General features: G+C 42.4%; 2 protein-coding genes across 5 annotated transcripts in view; one reads left to right on the top strand and one right to left on the bottom strand.

Annotated features, from left to right (window-relative positions):
• The window catches only part of PHKB (phosphorylase kinase regulatory subunit beta), a 148,079-nt gene extending 144,250 nt beyond the window's left edge, over window positions 1–3,829 (bottom strand). For all 4 annotated transcript variants that reach the window (XM_075282098.1, XM_075282100.1, XM_075282097.1 and 1 more), the window contains exon 1: window positions 3,723–3,829. Coding sequence is in view for 2 of the 4 variants with exons in the window: in XM_075282100.1 (XP_075138201.1) it covers window positions 3,723–3,789 (67 nt within the window). In the remaining 2 variants the exon portion in view is untranslated. The remainder of the gene's footprint in view (window positions 1–3,722) is intronic.
• A 49-nt stretch (window positions 3,830–3,878) lies between these two features.
• The window catches only part of ITFG1 (integrin alpha FG-GAP repeat containing 1), a 137,523-nt gene continuing 116,255 nt past the window's right edge, over window positions 3,879–25,146 (top strand). The window contains exons 1-6 of the mRNA XM_075282112.1: window positions 3,879–4,079; window positions 8,961–9,036; window positions 10,022–10,170; window positions 11,488–11,545; window positions 13,339–13,413; window positions 18,633–18,727. Coding sequence (XP_075138213.1) covers window positions 3,887–4,079; window positions 8,961–9,036; window positions 10,022–10,170; window positions 11,488–11,545; window positions 13,339–13,413; window positions 18,633–18,727 — 646 coding nt within the window. The 5' untranslated portion in view covers window positions 3,879–3,886. The remainder of the gene's footprint in view (window positions 4,080–8,960; window positions 9,037–10,021; window positions 10,171–11,487; window positions 11,546–13,338; window positions 13,414–18,632; window positions 18,728–25,146) is intronic.

Below are 25,146 nucleotides of genomic sequence, written 5' to 3'. Positions count from 1 at the left end.
AAACTCATTTAAGGGGATGTCCTATGAAAGACAGTTATCCCTCATCAAAGGATAAATATCTACGACATTCGAACTGCTGTCACTCCCACCAATCTTGATAATGGAGAGGGGGCAGAAATCACTCATCCTGAATACATCATCAAGCGCTACAGATGTAGCAAAGTTAACCTGAACTTCTTCAATAGGTTAAGCTGCTGAAGCATGACATCTTATCACAGAAGAAAACCTATGAAAATGATACATCTGCATGTCCCTGTTGCTCTCCATCTAAATCTATGGATCCTCTAGGACACAGCAGCAGGCCCATAGCCTTGAGTGGAATGCATGGACAATCATGTCCCTCGCTGCTTTCAAGATGGGCATTAATGTTCTAGCGAATCTTGGGGATCTCAGCAGTTGGACCCCCAGCAATCTGGCACTGGATATCAGATATAGCTCTTTCGTGGGAAGAACTGATTGAAAGAAAATCTAAAGATAGAGTCAATGTACCATGCCCTGCCCCTCTAAACAAAACACAGTGGGGGAATTTACATCTTTGGTGCCAAAGATGTATCACATTGTTCCTTCTGCCCCATGCTTGCCACTTTTTAGGACAGTGAGAGGAGAGACCAAAGTGGGCCAACAAGTTCACTGTAGAAAGCCAGAAAGCTGGTGTGATTTATACATGAAATCTATGCCAGTTCCTGAAGTAGACTTCAGTGCTGGCACTGGGCGTGCACCCAAATTATTAAAGGGCTCGAGCCTCTTAATAACTTAGGCACATATGGAGCTAGCCAGGGACTTCATTAAGGCAGGTGGAGAGAATGCCAAAGTTAAGAAATTCCCCCACAGTGGTACTGGGTTTTGCCCAAACTGCTTCTGTAAAGGCAAGGTCCTGTTTTGTTCTTAAAAATAATATAAAATTAAGATCATCTAGACTGGATAACAAATACTCAGCTTTCTGGATGTAAAAAAAAGGCATGTACGCATTCACTGACAGCAAGCAGATGGCTTGAAATTATTAGGACACTCAAATTTAAGAACCATGATATGATACCAGCCACAGCACATTGTAGGGGACATTAAGCTGAGCACCATCATGCCTTTAGAAGGTGCAGGGGATGACCATTTCCTTCACAAAGCCTTTATAAATATGTAGATGGAGGGCGAAGCGCGTTTGGGACTCATCTCATCGCACGAGTTCCTTGTTTTCATGTTTCCCTACTGGGCTTCATAAATATATGATGACACTCAGCTTAATGTCCCCTACAATGCATTGTCTGATACGAAGACTTCCTTTAAGTACTCTTCTATGACTGATTTGAGGGGTCAGTAAATAATCCATATATCTTTTCATGTGTGTGCACTGAGTTAGGTAAGGAAACACAGTGTTCACTGCAAAATAACAAAACATATGAAGGAGATGATAGATAACTGTGCAAAAAGAAATATTCCAATGAGAAACATAGATCTGCTCCATATACTCAGTTACACGCACAGTTCACACTTGTATTCGTGTTTCCGTTCTTTGGGTTCACTTTGGGACCTGGAAAAAAAAAAGGTAACTCAATCCGCTTAAAAAGAGGCTACCCGCAGAAACCCACGGACCACAGACTGTATTGGGGTCCGCTAGGTTTCCTTGCATGTCTGTTCTGTCCGCATTTTTCAAACGGAATTGGGTATGGAAACCCGGAACGGAGTCGAGGGACAAGCGTGAACCTAGCCTTAAACAGGCAGTATGTCACTGCAACTAAAGGGCTTGTTTAGGACAGTGTCAAGCTGAATCATTGAATAATAAAATGTTCCACAGCTTTCCAATAGACGTTCTGCTTCACTTTCTAACTATTGCTATGACCCATCTAATAGTCATGACCCATCCTAAAGATAAGCCATCAATATTACAAACTGTAATGGACAGGTAGCAGACATATTGAAAAATTGAAATAAAAAGTCTACTAGAATAGTGCAGAACTTTTAATTATGCAACAAGTAAAGAGCAGCTCTCCTAAAATGCCTGAACTGGTAAAAACTTGAATTTCCTATGAAAATAATTCTAAAACATATATAATAAAGCAAGTTCCATTCACTGTGTGTAGTCTGGAAAATACAGTCTGCACATGGATCATGTTTCCTAGGTGTTCGGAACTGTTGCTGAGCCCAGCATTATACAGTGTTTGACACTGGAAAAAGGTGGTTCTGTACACTGTGTAGTGGACAAACCCCACTATTATAGCTCAGTTCAATGGAAACCACCATACAATAGTCTAATAGTTGGTGGAAACTTAGACAATTTACCAAATTTATCACAATGGCTACATTTACACCAAGTTTTAGCACTGAACAAGGAGGAGGGGAAGGGGAGGCGGAGGAGAGGACTTGGGGAGGGTAGAGGAGAGGACTTGGGGAGGGTAGAGGAGGGAGGGGAGGGGGAAGGGCAGGGGGCAGGGGAGGGGGAAGGGCAGGGGGCAGGGGAGGGGGAAGGGCAGGGGGCAGGGGAGGGGGAAGGGCAGGGGGCAGGGGAGGGGGGGAGGGCAGGGGGCAGGGGAGGGGGGAGGGCAGGGGGCAGGGGAGGGGGGAGGGCAGGGGGCAGGGGAGGGGGGAGGGCAGGGGGCAGGGGAGGGGGGAGGGCAGGGGGCAGGGGAGGGGGGAGGGCAGGGGGCAGGGGAGGGGGGAGGGCAGAGGGGAGGGGGAGGGGCAGGGCAGGGGGCAGGGGAGGGGGAAGGGCAGGGGGCAGGGGAGGGGGAAGGGCAGGGGGCAGGGGAGGGGGAAGGGCAGGGGGCAGGGGAGGGGGAAGGGCAGGGGGCAGGGGAGGGGGAAGGGCAGGGGGCAGGGGAGGGGGAAGGGCAGGGGGCAGGGGAGGGGGAAGGGCAGGGGGCAGGGGAGGGGGAAGGGCAGGGGGCAGGGGAGGGGGAAGGGCAGGGGGCAGGGGAGGGGGAAGGGCAGGGGGCAGGGGAGGGGGAAGGGCAGGGGGCAGGGGTTTGTTGTAGAGGTAGCTATGTTTTGATAGGCCATTAATAAAAATCCTGGAAAATCCTTTCAAAAGTGTTATTTAAATAAAATCTGGGATCCCTCTGCTACTTGCTGCTCGACTAAGTCATTTTTTAGGGTTCAGATTAACCATGCCTCACAGAGATGTTAATGGTCATATCGTATCATCCTTCTACGTAAAAGAAATGTATAAGATACCCGAAAAGCTGCAAGTAACAAGTCCTAGACTTTGGTCACATGACATCATTGGCCATGGTACAATAGTAAAGCTTAAAACTGAAAATTTGACATATTTGCTCAATAACAGATAAGGATGGTGGCACGGCTTTAAAACTTACGGCTATGTCTACAGGGCAGAAATACAATACAGAGCTGTATTGAGATTTAGGGAATACATTGTTGTGCAGATCTGCAACTGAACCATACATGTACCATGCACATTAATGGGTTTCTATGGTGATGACTACAATTGTTGGAAATCATGTTACTGGGACCCTTCTGTAAGATTCTGACTGAGAAAAATAGCACAAAAGTAGTGGAGTCCAGCAGCAATTCACAAACAGCCAAAGAAAACCAAACAACCTAGGACACAAAAAGGCAACATATCAGGACTCTAAGTAACCCATGCTCTGCCCATCCCCCTTCCCCACACAGGACACAGGGACCACCATGCAGGGACACCACACAGACAGTGACCGGGGTGCACAGCGTGTCAGGGATGTTACACTGCATAATGCATCGCCTCATGCCCGCACCTGAGCGTCTGGACCGAGCCCTGAGCTCCAGCACCTTCCAGCTCACGTCCGCCAGTACCTGAGCCATGACCAGTCGCTGCTCCAATGTTCTGCTCCTTCTCGGCCACCGTAGCGGCTGCGTAGTGACGTCACCATCCCGGAAGTGTTGTGAGCTAACAGCCAGGATGGGGGAGTCGAAGCTCTTCCGTGGTCCTTTTCCGTTCTTCTTGGTCCTGTTCTCCGCCGCTGTGTCCCCGCTCCGTGCTTCTTTGAAAAATGTCACCGGGGATGTGTTGGGCTCTGAAGCCCGGGGATGGGTGGCGGCCTTTGGTGACTTCAACGCGGATAAACAGACGGATTTGTTCATCGTCAGGGGGGGTGAGCGGGGGATGCTAAGGGCCCAGCCGTATAGGAGTAGAATGTGTCCCGGGTGGAGAGTGTCAGTTCATGGGTTGAGTTCTCATGTATGTATGTGTGTATGTATGGACTGGACAGTGGCTGCACAGGCTGGCTTACCTTGTCTTGAATGTATGGGCACTGCATAGATTTCTAGGTACTTATGCACAATACTGCTTTTCCTGTTCTATAGCTATACACTGTACTGCTTCTCCTATTCTATATCTATACACTGTACTGCTTCTCCTGTTCTGTATCTATACACTGTACTGCTTCTCCTGTTCTATAGCTATACACTGTACTGCTTCTCCTATTCTATAGCTATACACTGTACTGCTTCTCCTGTTCTGTATCTATACACTGTACTGCTTCTCCTGTTCTGTATCTATACACAGTACTGCTTCTCCTATTCTATATCTATACACAGTACTACTTCTCCTATTCTATATCTATACACAGTACCTGCTTCTACTGTTCTGTAGATATACACAGTACTGCTTCTCCTATTCTATATCTATACACAGTACTGCTTCTCCTATTCTATATCTATACACAGTACTGCTTCTCCTATTCTATATCTATACACCGTACTGCTTCTCCTATTCTATATCTATACACAGTACTACTTCTCCTGTTCTGTAGCTATACACAGTACCTGCTTCTACTGTTCTGTAGATATACACAGTACTGCTTCTCCTATTCTATATCTATACACCATACTGCTTCTCCTATTCTATATCTATACACAGTACTACTTCTCCTATTCTATATCTATACACAGTACTACTTCTCCTGTTCTGTAGCTATACACAGTACCTGCTTCTACTGTTCTGTAGATATACACTGTACTGCTTCTCCTGTTCTATATGTATACACAGTACTGCTTCTCCTATTCTATATCTATACACAGTACTGCTTCTCCTATTCTATATCTATACACAGTACTGCTTCTCCTATTCTATATCTATACACAGTACTACTTCTCCTATTCTATATCTATACACAGTACTACTTCTCCTGTTCTGTAGCTAGACACAGTGCCTGCTTCTCCTGTTCTGTAGCTATACACAGTACCTACTTCTCCTGTTCTGTAGCTATACACAGTACTGCTTCTCCTGTTCTTTAGCTATACACTGTACTGCTTCTCCTGTTCTATATGTATACACAGTACTGCTTCTCCTGTTCTTTAGCTATACACTGTACTGCTTCTCCTGTTCTATATGTATACACAGTACTGCTTCTTCTGTTCTATAGCTATTCACAGTACTGCTTCTTCTATAGCTATACACGGTACTGCTTCTTCTATTCTATATCTATACACAGTACTGCTTCTTCTATTCTGTATCTATTCACAGTACTGCTTCTCCTGTTCTGTATCTATACACAGTACTGCTTCTCCTGTTCTATAGCTATACACCGTACTGCTTCTCCTGTTCTATAGCTATACACTGTACTGCTTCTCCTGTTCTATATCTATACACAGTACCTGCTTCTCCTGTTCTGTAACTATACACAGTACCTGCTTCTACTGTTCTGTAGATATACACGGTACTGCTTCTCCTGTTCTGTAGATATACACTGTACTGCTTCTCCTGTTCTATAGCTATACACAGTACCTGCCTCTCCTGTTCTATAGCTATACACAATACTGCTTCTCCTGTTCTGTGGCTGTACACAGTACCTGCTTCTCCTGTTCTGTGGCTGTACACAGTACCTGCTTCTCCGGTTCTGTGGCTGTACACAGTACCTGCTTCTCCGGTTCTGTGGCTGTACACAGTACCTGCTTCTCCGGTTCTGTGGCTATACACAGTACCTGCTTCTCCTGTTCTGTGGTTATACACAGTACCTGCTTCTCCTGTTCTGTGGCTGTACACAGTACCTGCTTCTCCTGTTCTGTGGCTGTACACAGTACCTGCTTCTCCTGTTCTGTGGCTGTACACAGTACCTGCTTCTCCTGTTCTGTGGCTGTACACAGTACCTGCTTCTCCTGTTCTGTGGCTGTACACAGTACCTGCGTCTCCTGTTCTGTGGCTGTACACAGTACCTGCTTCTCCTGTTCTGTGGCTGTACACAGTACCTGCTTCTCCTGTTCTGTATCTACCTGTGCACATAACTGCTTCTACTGACCTGTCTATAAGCACAGTACTAATTTTCTTGTCCGGTATGGGTGGTCACTGGAATGTCTGCTGAATCTGATGCTTTTAGTGTGACAGGCCGACCATGCGAAGTGTATGGAATTTGTCAGAAATGGTTATCTGACCTATGTTGGATTTTAACATGGCCAATCCTTTTTTTCTCTGCTCTTTGTACTTTTCTGAACTGACCAATAGTGACAACTATGACACTGGCCTGGTTGTTCAGATGCTAGGGAGACTGTGACTAGCAAGCTTTTTGTCCACATATCCAGATCCCAGGAGTGTGCTTGATACAGATCACTGTCAGTAATGTTTGAGCTGAATTCACACAGCCATAATGCATCTGTATTATAGGGACCATATTGAATGCTGTCCCACCAAATGTTTAACAACCAAATTAGCAGCACCATTGGAATCTGTGATACTTCTGAGTTGCAAGTAGTATTACCTTGTGGCTGAGACAGGATTTGTGGCTACGATGTACGTGATATAATACAGATGTATTATATGTTTCTAACCTTATAGGAATTATCCAATTCTTAAACTCTCTCCTATACCTGTAGTTTTGTTCTTCTTAATATAAACATTTCTGCTTGCTGTTAGTGAATGGGAATGTCTTTGTTACATTAAAAGACTGAGGACCTGTATTTAATACTTCTCACAGCTAGATGTTAGCTACCATTGTATCCAGTCTAGACCATCCTCTATGAGCTGAACATTCTGCACAGTTCACCTTTCCTTACTTATATCTGTGTGTGGGAAAGCTGAGTGTCAGCTAAGATGACCATAAGTACGCTTATGCAATATGAAACCCATTGGCAGAATTGTCATTCAGTGCTCTAGAAATGATGAAAAACAATCCGGTTAAGAGCTCTAAAGGCAGCAGAATCAGTTGCTAACCAGCTTTCCTAGACTCCTGAATGATGATCAGTCTAGTTAAATTTCAGCTGGAGGCTAGGAATTGAATGTTCTAGTGAAGTTGGTTAACAGCTCCAGTGGCAGCATCAGTTATGGTCACTCAGCTTTCTTAGAAACAGATATAACTCATTTTTGGGCAGTTCACACATGTCTGTTTGCTGTCAGCACCTGTGTTACATGAGCTCTAAGGAACATAGGGGACAGCCTCAGAAAATTCAATATTTACCACAATAAAATACAGACTTCAGTAGAACTTGCTGACATCTGTCATTGGCCACTATATTTTATCCTTGGCTGCTGAGATTCTGCTGTGCCTCTGAAGCATTATATTAGAAAAGGTTTTATATGACTTGCTGTCTGTAGAATTCTTCTATATCATTAGTCAGGGCTCTGTGTGTCCTACACTCCCTCCAGGGCCAGTCTTAGCTTTGTTTCAGGCATAGTGCTGGAATGTTTGCTGAGAATTGAAGGCTTTACTTTCTATTCTACCAACCACCCTAAAAACAAACAGCAATTTTCTAACATGTATCACACTATCACACCTAGCATGTACTACCAAGCTTCTCCTAGCAACTAGGTTGTGAGCAGTAAGATTAGTTATAGCATGTTGAAAATTCCAGCAATAACAGTGTGGCCAGTGAGGGCTAAAATAGTTAAACAGAAATGAATAAAAGAAAAATAAATAAAAAAAAATCGATTTTGACCTACACCTGATCCTCATTCTCGTATTGGGTTCCTCATTTCATTCCGTGCTTACACTTGCTAGCTCTGAAAATGCAGAGGCTCAGGTGACTGCTGTGACCAATTACTAACACTTGTTGGGTACTGGTGACATATTATCAATGAAGTCATTGGTACCCAACATGTGACTGTTAAGGCAAATGATTGGCCACAGCAAAAGTTACCTGAGCTGCTTCACTTCCCGCCCAGCCAGTCGGACATGACAAGGAACAGGGAACCTGATAGTCGAATGGAGGACCAGAAGTAGGTGAGTATCACTTATTTTTTCAGTTTAGCCTGCGCTCAGTTTCCAGGTTATTCTGTTCACTTGGAAAACCCCTTTCAGCTGAGGCCCTACGTTGCGGAAATACAGCTTTTTTTGTTGCAGAATTTGCTGCAGTTTTTAGAGCCAAAACCAGGAGTGGATTGAGCAGAAAGGAGAAGTATAAATACTTTATATATGTTTCCAATTCCTATTGTAGCTATTCTTGGCTTTGGCTCCAAAAACTGCAGCAAAATCTGCAACAAAAAAAGCTGTGTTTCTGCAATGTGGGGCCTCCGCCTTAAAGATGTTGTCTCATATTTTTTATCTGGACAAATGTATATCTTAGAGAGGGTGGTTCACCCCTCGGGACCCCCTTCTGTGAACCACTATGGAGAGGTGTTCTAGCTTCAATTGTGGCAGATTCAAGCTGTCCTATTAAATGGGCATCCATGAATACACCTCCCTTGTAACAGATGCCAGTGACTCGCCTTAACTAAGCCAACTGCTTTTCAGGAGGGGGGACTCCCTATTGCCCCATTGTCTCCATTTTAAAAATGGTTGTCTATACCGAGAGTTAAATGTATAAAGCTGTATTAACTCAAGACTTTGCTTTGGCAGTAACTTTGTTTTCAGTTGGCCTCTTGCTGTGGTTAATAAAACTAGAAAACTAAAATGTCGGATGTCTGCTTGTAAATCCCAGTCTTGTTACAGCAAGTGTGAGTGTGTTCCGCATCCCAGGAAAGGCAGAGTTTAGTAAATCTGTCTCATGAAGTGGATTTATTCCGCAGCTCTTTTCACTTAGCTCTTTCCATTTTGTCATTTCAGGTAATGAATTAAGAATCTTTTTGGCAGACCTGAAGTCAACGCCGTATTTCAGCCCCAAAGTCAAGCTATCATTAGAGTAAGTATGAAATGGTGGAGTGCTTGCTGCAGACTACTCAACACTCTCATTCAGGGTGTGACTGATATACTGCCATATTAGAAAGATCTGATTGAACTAAATATGGGAAGATTTCTGTATGTCCCCTCACATATGGAATGTTCATGAGAGGTCATGTACAGGAGTTCAAATCATTTTCTGGTTTAAAGGCCACACTATTAGGTTGTACAGATCTACTGATACCATAAGCCACAATGTATCTCATAATTATTTGAGAGATTGGTAGGAGGATGGCACGGTTAGCACTACCAACCAGCAAGAAAACACAGAAACAAGCAAGTGTTTCTCAAGTTCTATACATTACCATAGAAGGAAGAGTATATATGCACAGCCATCTCTCTACCTCTTGTCTTATTCTCTGGAGTGCCAATTAAGGGATCCCCATTTGCCTGATATATGCGAGTCCTAGTGGCTAGAAATTTATATCGCTGTCACTCATATCAACGCCAGCCTGACATTGTCTCTCTTGTATAACAATTCAATTTACATATTGCTTTGTTACAACAGTGTCAGTGCCCCTATAACACATCTGTGCCTCATAACAGAGCCACTAACACATCTAACACAACCACACAAAAGAAGTTAGTCAGTCACAGTGTCCTTACATCAGTGCCAGCCACACAGTACACTATTAGTACTTACCTGTTTCCTCACTGTATGTTCTCTCCGACAAGGAAGTTAGATGGCACACATTTCTCTACTTTAGAAGAATTCAGTTTGGATCTTTGATAACAGTGTTTTTCTGATCTGATCTTTATGGGATCCCAGAGTTGTGGGCCACATGCCTTGGGCTTCAGGTTGTGTACTCTTGACATAGATAAAAGCTTCAGTTAGTGCCATTAGCATGGCTGCATAGACTAGTATGTTTCTAGTGAGTTTCTTCTATAATAATGTATGCTGGTTTTGTGTCTCCAGTCTCACTGTTCTTTGTCGAAATTCTCCTCAGTGATGGTGTGCTAATAACCAGTGTGGTTCCTGGTGATTACAATGGAGATTCCCAAATGGATGTTCTGCTAACCACTGTACCCAGTGCTTCAGCAGGGACTGACCGCCCATTGTCTGTGGCGATCTACTGGGGACAAAACCAAACACTCAGTAAGTTCCATTTCATAATCGGAGAACTGTGATATGTGACTCCCCCTTAGCTAATAAGAATTGCCAAAACAACTTGTAAATTGCATTTCCATTCACTTAGGCTTTGTGGAACCTTGAAGGGCTTTAAATATGCCATATGTCATTGACTCAACAGAGGAGATCGGCATCTGACAGCATCATCTATCGCTTGTAAATTTGTCCTCATGATTTAGCCCTCCAGTGGCTTTAGATTAAAGGGGCTCTATCACTGGGAAAAGTCATTTTTATCTAAACACATGCTTGCATAGGCTTTAGAAAGTCTATTCCACACTTACCTTTTGTATGTAGATTGCTTCAGTGGTCTCTGAATAAGTCCGTTTTTATTCATATGCTAATGAGCCTCCAGCCAGTACAGGAAGTTCCCAGCAGCCTCCTCTCTCCTATTATCTTCTATGTGTGTGAAGCAAACAGGAAGCTGAGTCAGCAGCAGCAGCAGCCTCCCATAGAAGACAATAGGAGAGGTGTGCACCTTCTATCGTGCACTAGTCTAATTAGCATATGAATATAAACGGACTTATTCAGAAACCAGTGAGGCAATCTACATACAAAAGGTAGGTGTGAAATAGACTTTCTAAGGGCTATGCAAAGGTGTGATTAGTTAAAAATGACTTTTCCTAGTGATAGAGCCCCTTTAACCTACTTGTCTCCGAAATGCTTACACATTGGGGCAGATATATAAATTTAGTTTTGGATGCTAGTCTTAATAAAGATGCTTTTCAGTTATCAGGAAACTCTAACCCCTTAATAAATAAGGCTGCATGTCCCTGTGCTAGAATGAAAGTCTACACCAGTCAGGAACTGGCATAGAATTCCTTCATAATTCATAATAGGAAATCAGCGTCCGTTCTAAATATGTAAGACTGACGTATACTTGTCCTACTCTTTGCCTTGCTCTGCCTATAATTGCGGAAAGTGGTGAGCGAGGTTCAGAATGAGGAATGTGTCATATTTTTGGCACAAGTAAGGACTTTTTTGTTTCAAAGGGGTGCCACATTATCACCCATGTACACCAGGAAACTGGCATAGATTGGTTGATAAATTCCCCCTTATATCTTGAGAAGTTCTACAAGTATCTTTCATAATTAGTTTGTTTCTCTGCTTGCAAAAACTGAAAATCTGGGCAGATCTTGGGGTCATTCGTGGCTGTATTACAGTTTCAAATCCCTTCACAATCTAAGGTCTAGAGATCAGATCTAGATACATAACAGATTCCTATCTGCCTTATGCTTCCAGTGCTGCGAACATTTATGTGTGACTGATGTATGCTTTATTTTCCAGGTACCAATCACAAGCTGCAGCTCAACAACACATACTATGATGAGCCTCACATTATGGAGTAAGTGATTAGCTATTTACTTCCAAATATATGATTTTGTAACTTTAATAAATACGTACGCTTTGCATTTCATAAACTACCTCATGACTTTTTTAACTGCTGACCCTGCATGAGACTAAGCCAATACATCTGCCTATTGGTAATGCCAGTAGGTAGATGTATGTGGCCATAAAGTTAAAGGGATTGTCCAACTTTTATTCCTCAGGATCATCAATGTCAATTCCGTAGGGTTTGTACACCTGGCACCCCACTGATAAACTGTTCTCAAGTGAATGTGAACTGAGCTGCAGTACCTCAAAACGGCCACCGCACAGAGCCGTCTGCTTCTAGTTCCAGCATCAGCAATGGCTGAGCAAATCGTGGTGGTGTGAGATGTTGGACTCCCACCAATCTTATATTTTGACCTAACTTTGAAGACAGATTATCGTTATCCAGAGTCTAGACAACGCCTTTAAGATTAAAGGGGTTATCCAGCTCTTAAAAAACATATGGGCCAATTAATAGGATACATCAATTCAAAACACTTTCTAAGGCTAGGTTCATACTAGCGCTTGGTCTCCGTTTCTCTCCGCATTTTTCGGGCGGACACCTGGCAGACCCCATTATAGTCTTTGGAGTCTGTAGGTAATCGCTTTTTCAGCGGATTGGGTCTTCATCTCCAAGCAAACCCAAAGAACGGAAACCCAGACACTAGTATGAACCTAGTGTAATGTACCGTATATATCTTATTTAAATTCAGAACAGTATATCTAACTTATTTTTAGGTAATTTCATTTGCTAGCTCATTTTTTGGAAGCTAGATAACCCTTTTAAGGCTTATAATAAATATTGTAAATAATTAATTTCATTTTTGGTAATCCAGAACAGATGTGCATTGTTGTGTGGAATTAATTTCACCAGATCAGCAGCATACTGAGAGGTTTTAGCCATAGATTTTGTGTTAGTGGGCTTTTCTCTCTTTGAGTAAATTTTACCCAAGGAGGGATCTGGGATAAAATAATAAAAGACAAAATACTTACCTGCTAAGTCCCCTTGCGACTCGACTACTGTAGTGATGACTCTGTAGTCAAGTGCAGTCGATGCATGTAATTGCTGCAACCAAGTAAACAAAGACCAGCAAGGAGCACTGGAGCAGTCGTGCTGGATAGGCATTGGTGGAATCCATTATCAGTTATTGCCATTATTTATTTTTACTTAAAATAGTTACAACTTTTTAATGCCACTTGCAACTTAAATAGTCACAAGTGGCGTTTTTGCACCACCCTTTTCTCAAAGTGAGCAGGGTTATTGGCAGCGCCAGAATCCTCATTATTTATGCCACTTTTGTGGTGTAAATGATGACCGCTATCTATGTCAGCAAGGAACTGGGGTAGATTTTAGCCAAAGCACACAGACTTTGGGAGGATGTACCTAATTCATGACAGGGTGCATGGTGCAGGAGACATAAGCATCAGTGTTCAATCTGCCAGTCTTGATGAATCTCCCCCTTTTGTCTTTATTTATTTATCTATCTATCCCATTCCCCTTCATTGGGCAGATTTTACTTCACTCCACAAAACCTCATTTACATTGGTCTCAGTCATCCAGGATGCCAGATACTTTGGCTTGAGGTCAGGTTAAAGCTTATTTATCCCTACCTTTACGTATGCAGGATCTTTCTGAATCTAACCCTTCACCTCTTAAAAACTCTTGCGTTGCAGTTAGTTATTTTACAGTTAACTCACGATTATTTTGCATCATTTCAGATTTATTTGATGTCCTGAAATTTGTATTTTTGTCTCTCCCTTGTGCAGCTTTAATGGAGACCTCATTCCTGATATCTTTGGTGTCCCCACTGAAAGCCAGACTCCTATAATTACATATGGCGGGTAAGAACACAGACATCAAGTGACATTTATTCAAGTGGGGACTGATAGGGCTTTTGGACCCGTCTGCACCATTCAGCATAGGATTTAACAACACCACTGAGATTATCTAATGGAAAATGTGTCTCCCACTTATATATTATGGATACAATCCCTTCTCAGCCTATGGGGGCTGCACTGCACCAAAAGGCTGTGACTGATTTAAAAAGACAGTGCTTCACATTATAGTTCTAAATAAGGAAACTTTATCTCTAAACACCATACTAAACATAGAAGTAATCTTCATGAAGCCACTGTGTACATGTATATTACTTAGCCTGAACTACTTCTAAGTTACATCCTGTGTTATAGCCCACAGCTATACATGCTAGAGAAGTCACTGTGTGCATATATTACATTTCTGTACTGATCCCAAGTTGTATCCTACATTATACTCAAGCGATGGCAAAGATGTTTGAAAATGTGCTTAAATACAGTTATGGCACCACTGAAGTTAATATTTTGGAGTCCACCAGCAGTTTAGCTTTGGAGTATAGTACAGAATGTAACTCGGATTCGTACACCATATTTATCAAATATGACATAAAAAAAATCCCCCAGTGAGCCCCATGTCTTTAGGGGGCTCTACTGGACCCCCACTGCTTTTTAAATAAGCAGTAGAAGTCTGGTAATGGCTCCTATTAACTTGCCTATCCCCGATCCTACTAACTGAAGTCTTCCTCTTTAATCTTCAGGATAGGCCTCCAATATTACATCTACAGGGGTCCGACAACCAGGATCTCTGCAGATCAGCTTTTCCAGGACAGTGTAGCTACAGGTAATGTTAACAATTTCAGGAGCTATGCTGCTCACTTACCATACAGTGTGTAGCAGTGAGTTTAGATAGTGCAGTGATGTCTCCCAACATGTTATTACCTGTAGCTGCGCTGTCTTGGTACTGCTCATCTTCAGGGGTCCTGGCAGTGGGTCCCTAGAAACAATTCCACTGGTGGACCCTAGCCATCCCACTGACACTGATCAGAAATGTTAGTTTTTTCATAAATTTGGTGCAGTGATTAGCAACACAGACTTTAACAATTACTAATGATAAATCTGCTCTAATATTTCCATTCTACAATAATTAAACTGTATTTATATATAATCAGAAAACCCCTTTACTATGCAAAGGTATGCTGTTCCCTTTAAGAGTTGAGTAACTGGTTGTAATGGAAGTTTGTATATGACTGAGTGTTCTTGTGGTAGTATTTTTTTTGTCATGTTATAGATCTAATTATGTCAGATTATGCTCCACGTTTTACTGTCAAATCATTTTCACACTAGAACATAATTATACGTGTTTGTCCGATGTTCTTCTGTTTTTTCATTGCACCATCTGGCATTCAGCCTGTTGTTGTGATAAGGGGAATATTGGACGCCGCTTGTCACCCTTAATAAATTCCAGCAAATCTATTTACGTTCGACGTGTTTTCATGGCGAGGAGGCATGCTCGGTACTATGTAGGTGCTGGGAGCTCTGTGACAGCTCGTAAATAATGTATACGGCATCCGCCGGTTCCATGCTTACACACTCTGCCTCGTCTTCCATATTTCCCCTGGGCCATTGTTTTTCTTCTCATTACTGCTACGGCGATTAGAATATGAAGAGTCAGTCAGATCTCTCAAAGATGGAAATCCTCTGCTCTCCGCTTACATTCTGTTACATAATTCTGATTCAAAAAGGCCTCTAAAGCTTCCACAGTTGTCACCAAGCTCTATAAGGATCCTGAATGGAAAATGTGACATGCCCTTCTTCTTTATTGCTTTCTAGCTAATCAGCTTTTCCCTTCAGCAGTCTTTGTAACCCCTAACATGTTTTATGTTACTTCACCCATAGTTGTCACACAGCATTCTAAGACTACTGAAGGGCAAAGCTGCCTAGTTATACTTGCCAGCTTCCTTATTGCTGTCTCATTAAGCAATTTTTTCATTTAGCAACATGAGAGCTGACAAAACGTTTGAGTAGGCATCAATAGGGATGCATAGCACATGTGACTAGGTAGATTTACCATTCGCAACTCAAGAAATGATAGCTGACAACTTTCTTTGATTCCTGATTGGAAAATTAACTCCATCAAACATTTTTTTGCTTGCCTGACTGATCAGGGGTCTAAGTGATAACTCTAATTATGGACTGTCTCCCATCTTTACAGAACTGGACTGCTGTTCTGATATTGGCTTCTTTAATGCATCGCCAAGTCAGATTTACCATTCAGATGTCTAGAACAGGTTTTTCTCACTTATTTCACTGTGGAACACAGCACCATGGGTATAGACCTGGCCACTAGGAAGCTGACACTCTGAAAAAGAAAAGCCGTTGCCTCCGCCATTCTCACAGACTCTGTGCTAGTCAGTTTGAACCTAGTGTCGTAGGAGGCAGTCACAGCCTGACCAGGCCTTTCTGTTTTACATCATTTTTATCTTCTTTTTTTCTTTTAGGTGAAGGGGGTCTTCAGCGTGTACACTACACTAATCTCACCCCTCTGCGGGCGCAGCGCTCTGCTAAAGAGCGCCTCGCCGGTCACCTGGTCCTCGTCCTCTGTTGCATCGGCGACTGGATATTCCGGTGACCCCACTCTCATGTGCGAGTTTCCACTTAGAGGGTGACCCTGTGGCACCTGAAGACGTCAGATAGGGTTAGGAGTACCTGTGGCTCACTCAGTAGGGTGACACATTGGTATTTCTGTATGACCATACTCAAGGCCCAGAATTTCCAGAGAGCTAAGATCTGCCATTGTACATGGACTGTTTTCATCTTCCATTGTGGGAGTAACTATTCTTAATAGATCTTCTCCAGCCCTTCTGGATCAAGGTCTTTGTCTTCTTCTGTTTTAAGGCTTTCCTATGGGATTGGAGCTCCCACTTGGGATCTTGCCTCATCCTTGAGGTGCTTCAGGTTCCCCCTTCGAGCCTTTGATGATATTCCTCTTTGCGTTCTGTCCTGGAACATCGACACATCCTCCACCCACAGGGGTCCCGATCTGGCTGCCATTTTTTTGGCAGCCTGCCTTTTTGGTATTCCACAAGATTGAGGTTGTCAGCCACAGCTTTTTTTTTTTGAGGGTGGTTTTCCTCCCTCCGCATTGAGAACTTGGTCTTACTCTCTTTCGGTTTAGTTCCCGGCATCCATTTGAGTGCTTGCTCCTCCTTGTCCGTTTGTCGTCCAGGCGATTTGGGTCTATGTTGTCCTTCTCTGGCCTTTTCTGTTGTTTGGACGTTTTGTTCATTTTCCATGAGAGCCCTTCCTAGGGCCTGCCTGTTTCTCGGGCTTCCATCTTCCGATGGTTTTGACTTGTGATTGAGTCCTATTGATTTAAGGACAGGGCTCTGCCCTTCCATGTGCCTGCTCTCTCCTCTTGAGGTATTGGAGTTCCCTGGGCCGTTGGCATCAGGCTTCTGCTTCCCACGTCTGTTAGGCTCTCACTGAGCCCCCAACTACTTTCTCTTAAGTTACACCAGGTTCCTTCTGCGGCCTCTGCCAGTTTGAATTGTAAGTTTCTGCAAGTGGCTGTGCGTTAGGCGTCTGCATGGCCGTGTTATTCCCACCCTCTGGGACTGCTTTAGGACATCCCATGGTTCTGGCTCCCCCAGTCTGGGGGATACAGATCCCACCATTGTTCTTTTCCTGCCTAAGCTGTTTTGATTCCTTTTCGGGTGTAGAACATATTGGTGTTTGTTGGTTCTGTGCTCTGTTTTTGCTTTCTGGTGTCTTTCTCCTACTGCTGTGGTACACACTGACTAGCAGGGGCAACATGGTGACTCACTGGTTAGCACTGCAGCCTTGCATTGCTGGAGTCCTGAGTTCGAATCCCACCAGGAACAACATCTGCAAGGAGTTTGTATATTCTCCCCGTGTTTGTATGGATTTCCTCCCATTCTACAAAATACATACTGATAGGGATAAAAAAAAGTACATTGTGATCCCTATATGGGGCTCACAATTTATATAATAAAAAAAAACAAAAAAAAAACTGACTAGCACAGTGTCTGTGAGAGGGGTATAGCCCAGACAGTTTTTCCTTTTTTCCTAGTGTCAGCCTCCTAGTGGCCCGGTCTATCCCCATGGTGCTGTCCCCATTGCTCTCTTTCACATTTGGCACTTCTCTGACATTGCAGATATCTCTGACTTCTTTCATTCTGTTGTAATTTTCTCATTTTGAGATTGTTTCCAGGCTTCGCTGATCTCTTCTGATGATGTTTCATGCAGAGCAAATCCTATAAGTTTGTGTGACAGGTTTTGCTTGTTCCATCTCTTGCGTTGCTATTCATGGACCTTTGTTGTTCTCCTGGTTGAGTCCTGAAGCTTTTTTTTTTCCCATCAGATTGATGGGACATTTACTGCATGAAGCTCTCTCTGAAGTCATACATACACTGAGCATAAATTAGATCTCTTCACGCAACATCTCTGAGAGGAAATTTGTATTGCCAGAAGGAAACCCTTCTTCTTCTCCTTCCATAAGTGAATATTAGAAGCATCTCATTATCGGATTACGGCATGCACCGCCCCTCCCCCTTTTTTAACTGTATATTTATGTATTATATTTTTCTTTTATGCTGTATATATGTGCAAGTGTCACTAACCATGCAATATTAAGTTGCATATTTTTCACTCAGACCTGTCTTGGGATATCAGGTATCAGAACGAATAAAAATTGATTGAGTTACAGGTGCATTACTTGTTCTAGGTACCGAATAATGCACCCTTATATTATGTTGGTTATGTAAAGAAGTCTTAATGACTGTATAATTAAAGGTCCTACAATATTCTATATTCTAGACTTTGTGACTCAGTACTTCACCAGTTTAAAAAGGACAATTGTATCCCATCTAGACAGTATTAGCAAAGCAGTCTCAACTAAGATTGAAACATTATACCTGCACAAATACATTGCTACAAACTAATAGGACAAGAAAAGCATTTATCTTTCTGATATGTATAACTGATGAAACGTATTAGTTTAGGGCAGATTTTCAGCCTCTGGGTATAAACAGGAATGTTCCCACTCATAATGTTCTCAACAGCAAGTAGGGGTCATGACTGTGGTTGCATATAACGCTCTGTTCTAGTTTTTGTGCTGATGTAAGGAGAGGTCTTCAGTTAAAATACGTATATATGAGGAAATTAATAAGTATTGATGCATTGTTTTCGTTTTCTTATTTTCTTTAAACTTAATGTTTCTTCTCTAGGGACCAGATAGTCACAGGAAATTTCAATTCAACGCACCCAATGTATGTGCCCCATTCCCATGCCTTCATAGACCTCACTGGAGACTTCACTGCTGGTAAGATACCATTGACTCATCAAAAATCCATTAGCAATCACTGTAAAGCTGACCATATACTTTATACATACAATTACATTCACTTTTTATGTAAATACATATACACTCTATCCAAGATTTAAGGGGTTGTCCAGGTAAAAATGGACAACCCGATTAAATTGTAAATAGACCAGAGGCAGTTAAAAAAAAATTCATACTCTCCTTTCCTTGTTGCTCTGGTGCCAATCATCTCGGTCCTGTACTGAGGTGTGGCAGAAGTCCCAGCCACTCGTGACTGCTGAGGCCAATCGGCGGCCTCAGAGAAGGACCTGCGATATTACTACCTGGGACATCAGGGGTCTCTTCCTGAAGCCACGGATTGGCCTAAGCGGTCATGTGACTGCTGAGGCATATCAGCGGCTTCAGTGGAACGGATCCATAAAGTCACAGCCAGTGAGCAGATTCACATGGAAAAGACGCTGGACTTAAAAAAAATAAAAATAAAATAAAAATAAAAAAACTTCCTGGACAACCTCTTTAACACTATCCCACACACACACATTACATACATACTCAAAACCTATCACAAATACACGCTGTACATACATATTCATGCTTGGTATCCCACATAAACTCTATACTCATACTCAGGAATTATTCTCGTTCTATAAAGTGTGTCATATTGCTATAGTATGCCATTACTTAATGATCATTGGCGGTCCCAGTGGTCTGCTGCTGAGGATGAAAATGCTGCAGCATTGATTTTGTTCTGAGTTCCAATCTAATTTTTTGCTGCCTCTTGAGACTTGCCCATTGTATGCTGTTCATTACCGTTTTGGCCTGTAATATTCCAATGCAATATGTTATGTTGGCCCCAAAGAAATCAATGACTTCCGCCACCAGCTTCACTTTGTATCAATTCCAAAACTTCAGGGAGAGAAGTTGTGGATGTTCCCACTCACTGCATTCGCTGGGTGATACAGGAACACAACACAAGTACAAGTTAATTATAGAAATCATGTTTCCATCATTTACATTTCAGGATCTCTCGCTGTCCCGCTGGCAGTTTCATTACAAACATTAGATTTTACAGCCGCAATCAATGTCCTGTGTATGAGTCTAGTGGAGCAGATCGAGCCTGGTTTGCTTTTATGCTGCGTCTGCCTTTCCTGCTATGTACCTGCTGACGTAGTCTTCAATGAGGCAGACACAGCCATGATCGCACATTTCTTATACAAGCTCATATTATCACCCTGATCTTATTAAACAAGACATATTATTGTTTGTTTTTTTAACTAATTGAGTGCAATAAGCAAATTGTGTTTCTCTACCTGCTTCTGAGGAACCATTCTGCCATTATGGGGCAGAAGAACCACAGCTCATGCTGACCATATAGGGTAGAGCAAAAGTTTGCAAAGTGTGGTCCCTAATATAACTGTACTACTGTGTGTGTTATGGGGAGGCACTGTGTGACTGGTGCTACTATGGGTATATACTTTATGACTGTCACTGTAATGAGGAAGCACTGTGTGACTGGCATCTTATGGGGAGGCACTGTGTGACTGGCGCTAGTATGGGTATATACTATATGGCTGTCACTGTAATGGGGAAGCACTGTATAACTGGCATCTTATGGGGAGGTGCTGTGTGACTGGCGCTAGGACGGGTATATACTGTATGACTGTCACTATAATGGGGAAGCACTGTATAACTGGCATCTTATGGGAAGGAACTGTGTGACTGTCACTGTATTTGGGGAGCACTGTGTGACTGGCACTAGTATAGGTAGGCACTGTGTAATTGGGCACTCTTTTGGGAAGCACTGTGTGGCTGGCATCTTATGGGGAGGCACTGTGTGACTGGCGCTAGTATGGGTATATACTGTATGGCTGTCACTGTAATGGGGAAGCACTGTATAACTGGCATCTTATGGGGAGGTGCTGTGTGACTGGCGCTAGGACGGGTATATACTGTATGACTGTCACTGTAATGGGGAAGCACTGTGTAACTGGCATCTTATGGGAAGGAACTGTGTGACTGTCACTGTATTTGGGGAGCACTGTGTGACTGGCACTAGTATAGGTAGGCACTGTGTAATTGGGCACTCTTTTGGGAAGCACTGTGTGGCTGGCACTACTATGGTTGCAGTAGTTTCAGGAGTGAGCCACATGACGGGCCGCTCTTTCGCTTCTTAGGTACACTCCTCACCATTTTGTAGAAAATGGAAATATTTTGAGAAACCCAGCAGGAATTCACCAGTGAAGTGTGTGTTGTCTCCTTTAAGAGACCATTGCAGTGAGTGTATTTTCTGGACAAGTTTCCCCTCTTGTGGGTTAAATCCTGTGTTCTATTATATTTATTCCCGTAAAATGCCAGCTCACCCGCATAGCGTGAGACATAAAAATAATGAGTTTTAAATACCTGCTGATCACAAATTGGCACTTTCTGTTGCCCATGGCGACAGAACAAGTCAAATTGTCAGATTAAAAGGAATTTCCCAGCCGGGTTTTGACAGAGTGTGCGGCTACTGCCCCTGACGGGTTAATTCAAGCTCATTTGCAGATATCAAAACTTAATTTGATCTGAAGTATCAGTGACAATGGGGCTTCTGGAGAACAATGAGAGGACTCGGATTCTTGAGGCGATTGGGGTGAAGGTGATTCACGGACGTCTGCTAACTTCTTGTTTTAATGACTGTGTGCAGAATTAGTACGTCGCAACAGGAATATGATTTTCTGCTAGTCTGGCTGACCTACAGGGAGTCTTGGCCTCTTCCTGCTTATTAAATATTTATTTTTTTGTGGGTTTTTCTTTTTCTTTACTTTGGGAATTAAGTCTTTAAATATATTTTAGCATGGGAGTTGTAAAGACATCACAATGTCTTCTTACGCCGTCTGCTCACATACTCTGCAAATCCTCATTGTATACCGTCACATCTCTACATAGCCCCAAATTAAAAGTGGTGAACCCCAGAGCAAAAGTTGGTCTCCCCTCCTGTGCAACATCACACCCCACCACCATCAGACTTGTGTATATCTAGATCGCCTTGTCCTCTTTTAGACCATGGAGCTATATGCTTCATCCCTATTTATTGGTATCCATATAAAGGAGGCATTACTACTTCAGAGAGGCCATTTCTTTCACCTGTAGCACTTAGCACAAATGTAACCCACATTAGAGATAGACAATACTCTATCACACTGGAACTATAGATTGTATTCCACTTTAAAGGGAATCTAGCGCCAGTAAATGAACTATTGTTTATATCACCATTTAATCACCCTTAGATAACCAAACCATTTCTTGCGGTTTTCTGTTATCGCATACTAAGCTCTGTAGATTTATTTTTCCGTGTATATAATTGTATGAGGGTATAGTTTTGTTGGGACAAGTGGTAGTGTGCACTATGTTAGGTGGATATAACTCGTTTATTTATCTTTTATCAAGTCTTCCTGGGAAGGAAATTGAAAAAAAATAAAAATAACAGCAATTTTGCCATTGCCCTTTTTTGTTAGAAATTTTGCGCCATTCACTTTGCGGCCAAAGTAATCCAATTACACCAAATTTGTATAGTATTTATATTTCGGTGGCCAATAGACAAAAACAAACTATGCTTTTCTGGCATATTATTTACATATATATTTTTTATGCCGTTCAGCGCGTGGATAATATAATATTACGGTTTTATTACCCGGGTCCTTACGAACACAGCAGTACCCAATATGCATGTTATGCTTTGATTTTTTTTTTTTTTATTAAACATTTTGGGAGGCATTATTGTGTTATTTTTTATTTTTTTTATCTTTTTTTTTTTTTTTTCTTTTAAACAGGCACGCAATCTTCTGATTATAATGTATTGCACTACCTATGTAGCGCAATGCATTATACTACCTGTCATTTTATGGCGATCTTGTTCACAGTGGTTCTGATGCCTCCTTTAAGGGGCCTGCTCCTTCCCTTTAATTATCCCAGTTAGGTTCACATCTGCATTGGAGACTATGCTGCAGACCCCGCCTAAAATGTTCGGAGAGAAGAGTCCTGCAAAGAGGACTTTTTTCTTTGCCGGTTTCAGTATAAAACTGACTGAAACCCAGTGCATCCCATTAACATACCGCTTTCTAAGCGGACAGTCTTTTTGTCTTTTGGGTTCCCATGCGGTCCTGAACAACAGACACCCAAACGCTAATGTGAATCTAGCATAAGGCTGGCTTTACATGGCGCTTTTTTACTTGTTTTTCATTGCGGTTATTAGTAGCACATTTCTACTATACTAGTACACCAGAGGTCTTCAGTTTCATGGCTGTTACTGTACTGTGCTACTATTTCCTCAATTATAAACTGTGCAGTCCTAGTTATATACGTTTAACAGCTCTTTAATGCAATGCCTTATCTTTTATTACTGCTGCCTAAAATTTTTAGTTTGCTATTCAACTGTGCAGTGTGGAAGAAAATATTCTTGTTACCTGGAAACCATCATCGAGTAGGTTACCTGTTGTTATTACTCAATGTCTCTGGTTAGTACTTCTAGTGCTTTCTCGGCTTTCCCATCTGAGTGGTACAGTATGTGGGTGTGATTGGCATAATAAGCCCTAATCGCCCCTGCAGCCCAACTCATTTACACCTGACGTCTCAATGCACTTACTATGTGCTCAGCGGTCACACTGTTTGGTTATATATGTGTTAGTAAGAGAGTATTCGTGTTTTTAGAGGTGATGTTGTCTAGCATATTCACACAAGCAACAGTTCCTTCAGCAGAAATTCCTACTTTAGGGTGAGGCCCCACGTTGCAGAAACGCAGCTTCTTTTGTTGCAAATTTTGCGATTTCTTGAGCGAAAGACAGGAGTGGATTGAGCAGTAGGGAGAAATATAAGAGCTTCCTTTATATATATATCCCATTCCTTATGTAGCCATTCTTGGCTTTGGCTCAAAAAAAACGCAGCAAAATCTGCAACAAAAGAAGCTGCGTTTCTGTGATGTGGAGCCTCAGGCTGAGGCCCCACGTTGCGGAAACACAGCTCTTTTTTTGTTGTTGCAAACTTTGCTGTGGTTTTTTGAGCCAAAGCCAAGAATGGCTACACAAGGAATGGGATATATATAAAGGAAGCTCTTATATTTCTCCCTACTGCTCAATCATCTACTCCTGGATATGGTTCAAAAAACCTCAGCAAAATCTGCAACAAAAAAATTTACGTTTCCGTAGCTTGCGACCTTAGCTTTAAGACGGTTTTAAGAAGTACTTGACACACATTTACGAAGTACTCGCACCAGAATTCTGCTGTATGTTGCTTTTCTTCTGGCACAACTTGTGTAGGAAAATGCATCATTGATTTGCGCCAAAGGAAACAAAGACTTGCACCTTGCTAGACACATATTAAAAGGCAGTATGTCAAGTCCTAAAATGCACCAGATTTATTTCTGGCCTGCTTCAGTCTTTCTGTAACAAAATAATAAGGTCTTAAGTTCGATAACTAAGAGTTGGTTTAAAGAGAGGAGGTTGTCTCGCTTCTGGCAATGGAAACCGCCAGGTTCTCCCTCAGTCTTGTGCAGAGCTGCATCTTGGTCTCAGTTGGAGGCGCGCAGTACTCGCAAGCCCTACTCTATGCTGTTTAATCATTGATGAGCCATGTTCCTGGGATTCTTCTCAACCTGCTTTGGATTCATCATCGCTTCTTCTCTGTTTTGCAGCAGCTCTGAAAGCTCCGAGTATGAAATGCTATAAATGTGGTTGTGTTTGTGCTGTGGATGATAAATTCTTCCCTCCCTCCCCCACCTAAATGCATACTGGGATGCAACATTGCATTACTGATATACATTCATCTTCAGCATGCATTTTCATCTTCGATATGGAACCTACAATGTAATGACCTGCAGTTTCACTCTCCTTTCTGTAAAGTATATGCACTACTCTTCATCCTTAGCTTCCTTGTTAACTGATAAGGGCTAGAAATAAAGTGTAAATTGACACATGAATGGCACAGAAGGAGAGTATTTAACTCTTATGTATTAATTCAGAATAATCTTTAGACAGACAGGCACCTTTCAGACCGTTCTTATAACTGGTATCCGGCCTAGCACTATCCATGAATTCTGCAGGAAATACATACGATATTAAGCAACTGCAGAGCTTTAGCTTCACTTGCCTTTTAGTAATCCTGAATTACAACATTTTTTATACTCCAGCCACATCCAAAGCTGCATTTAGTTTATTTTTTTTTTCTTGTGGTAGCTGTTATGCTGTAAGACCTCACAGTTCTTCTCTGACCCCTGCTGGTTCTAATCATGTACTATGCATTTTCATCCCTTTTACTAGAGAATAGCTACCACAGTGCTGAGTACATTGCTTTATAGGCCAACAGCTATGCTGTTAGCTAGTTAATGACCTATGGATCTCAAGAAGTAGCCATTATGAAAGCAGCTTTGACTGTGACTAGAGTATAAG

This window comes from Leptodactylus fuscus, chromosome 7, assembly GCF_031893055.1.
Source record: "Leptodactylus fuscus isolate aLepFus1 chromosome 7, aLepFus1.hap2, whole genome shotgun sequence".
NCBI classification, from domain to species: Eukaryota; Metazoa; Chordata; class Amphibia; order Anura; family Leptodactylidae; genus Leptodactylus; species Leptodactylus fuscus.
The sequence above is the reverse complement of the archived record's forward strand: the minus strand, read 5'-3'. Positions and strand labels throughout refer to the sequence as shown.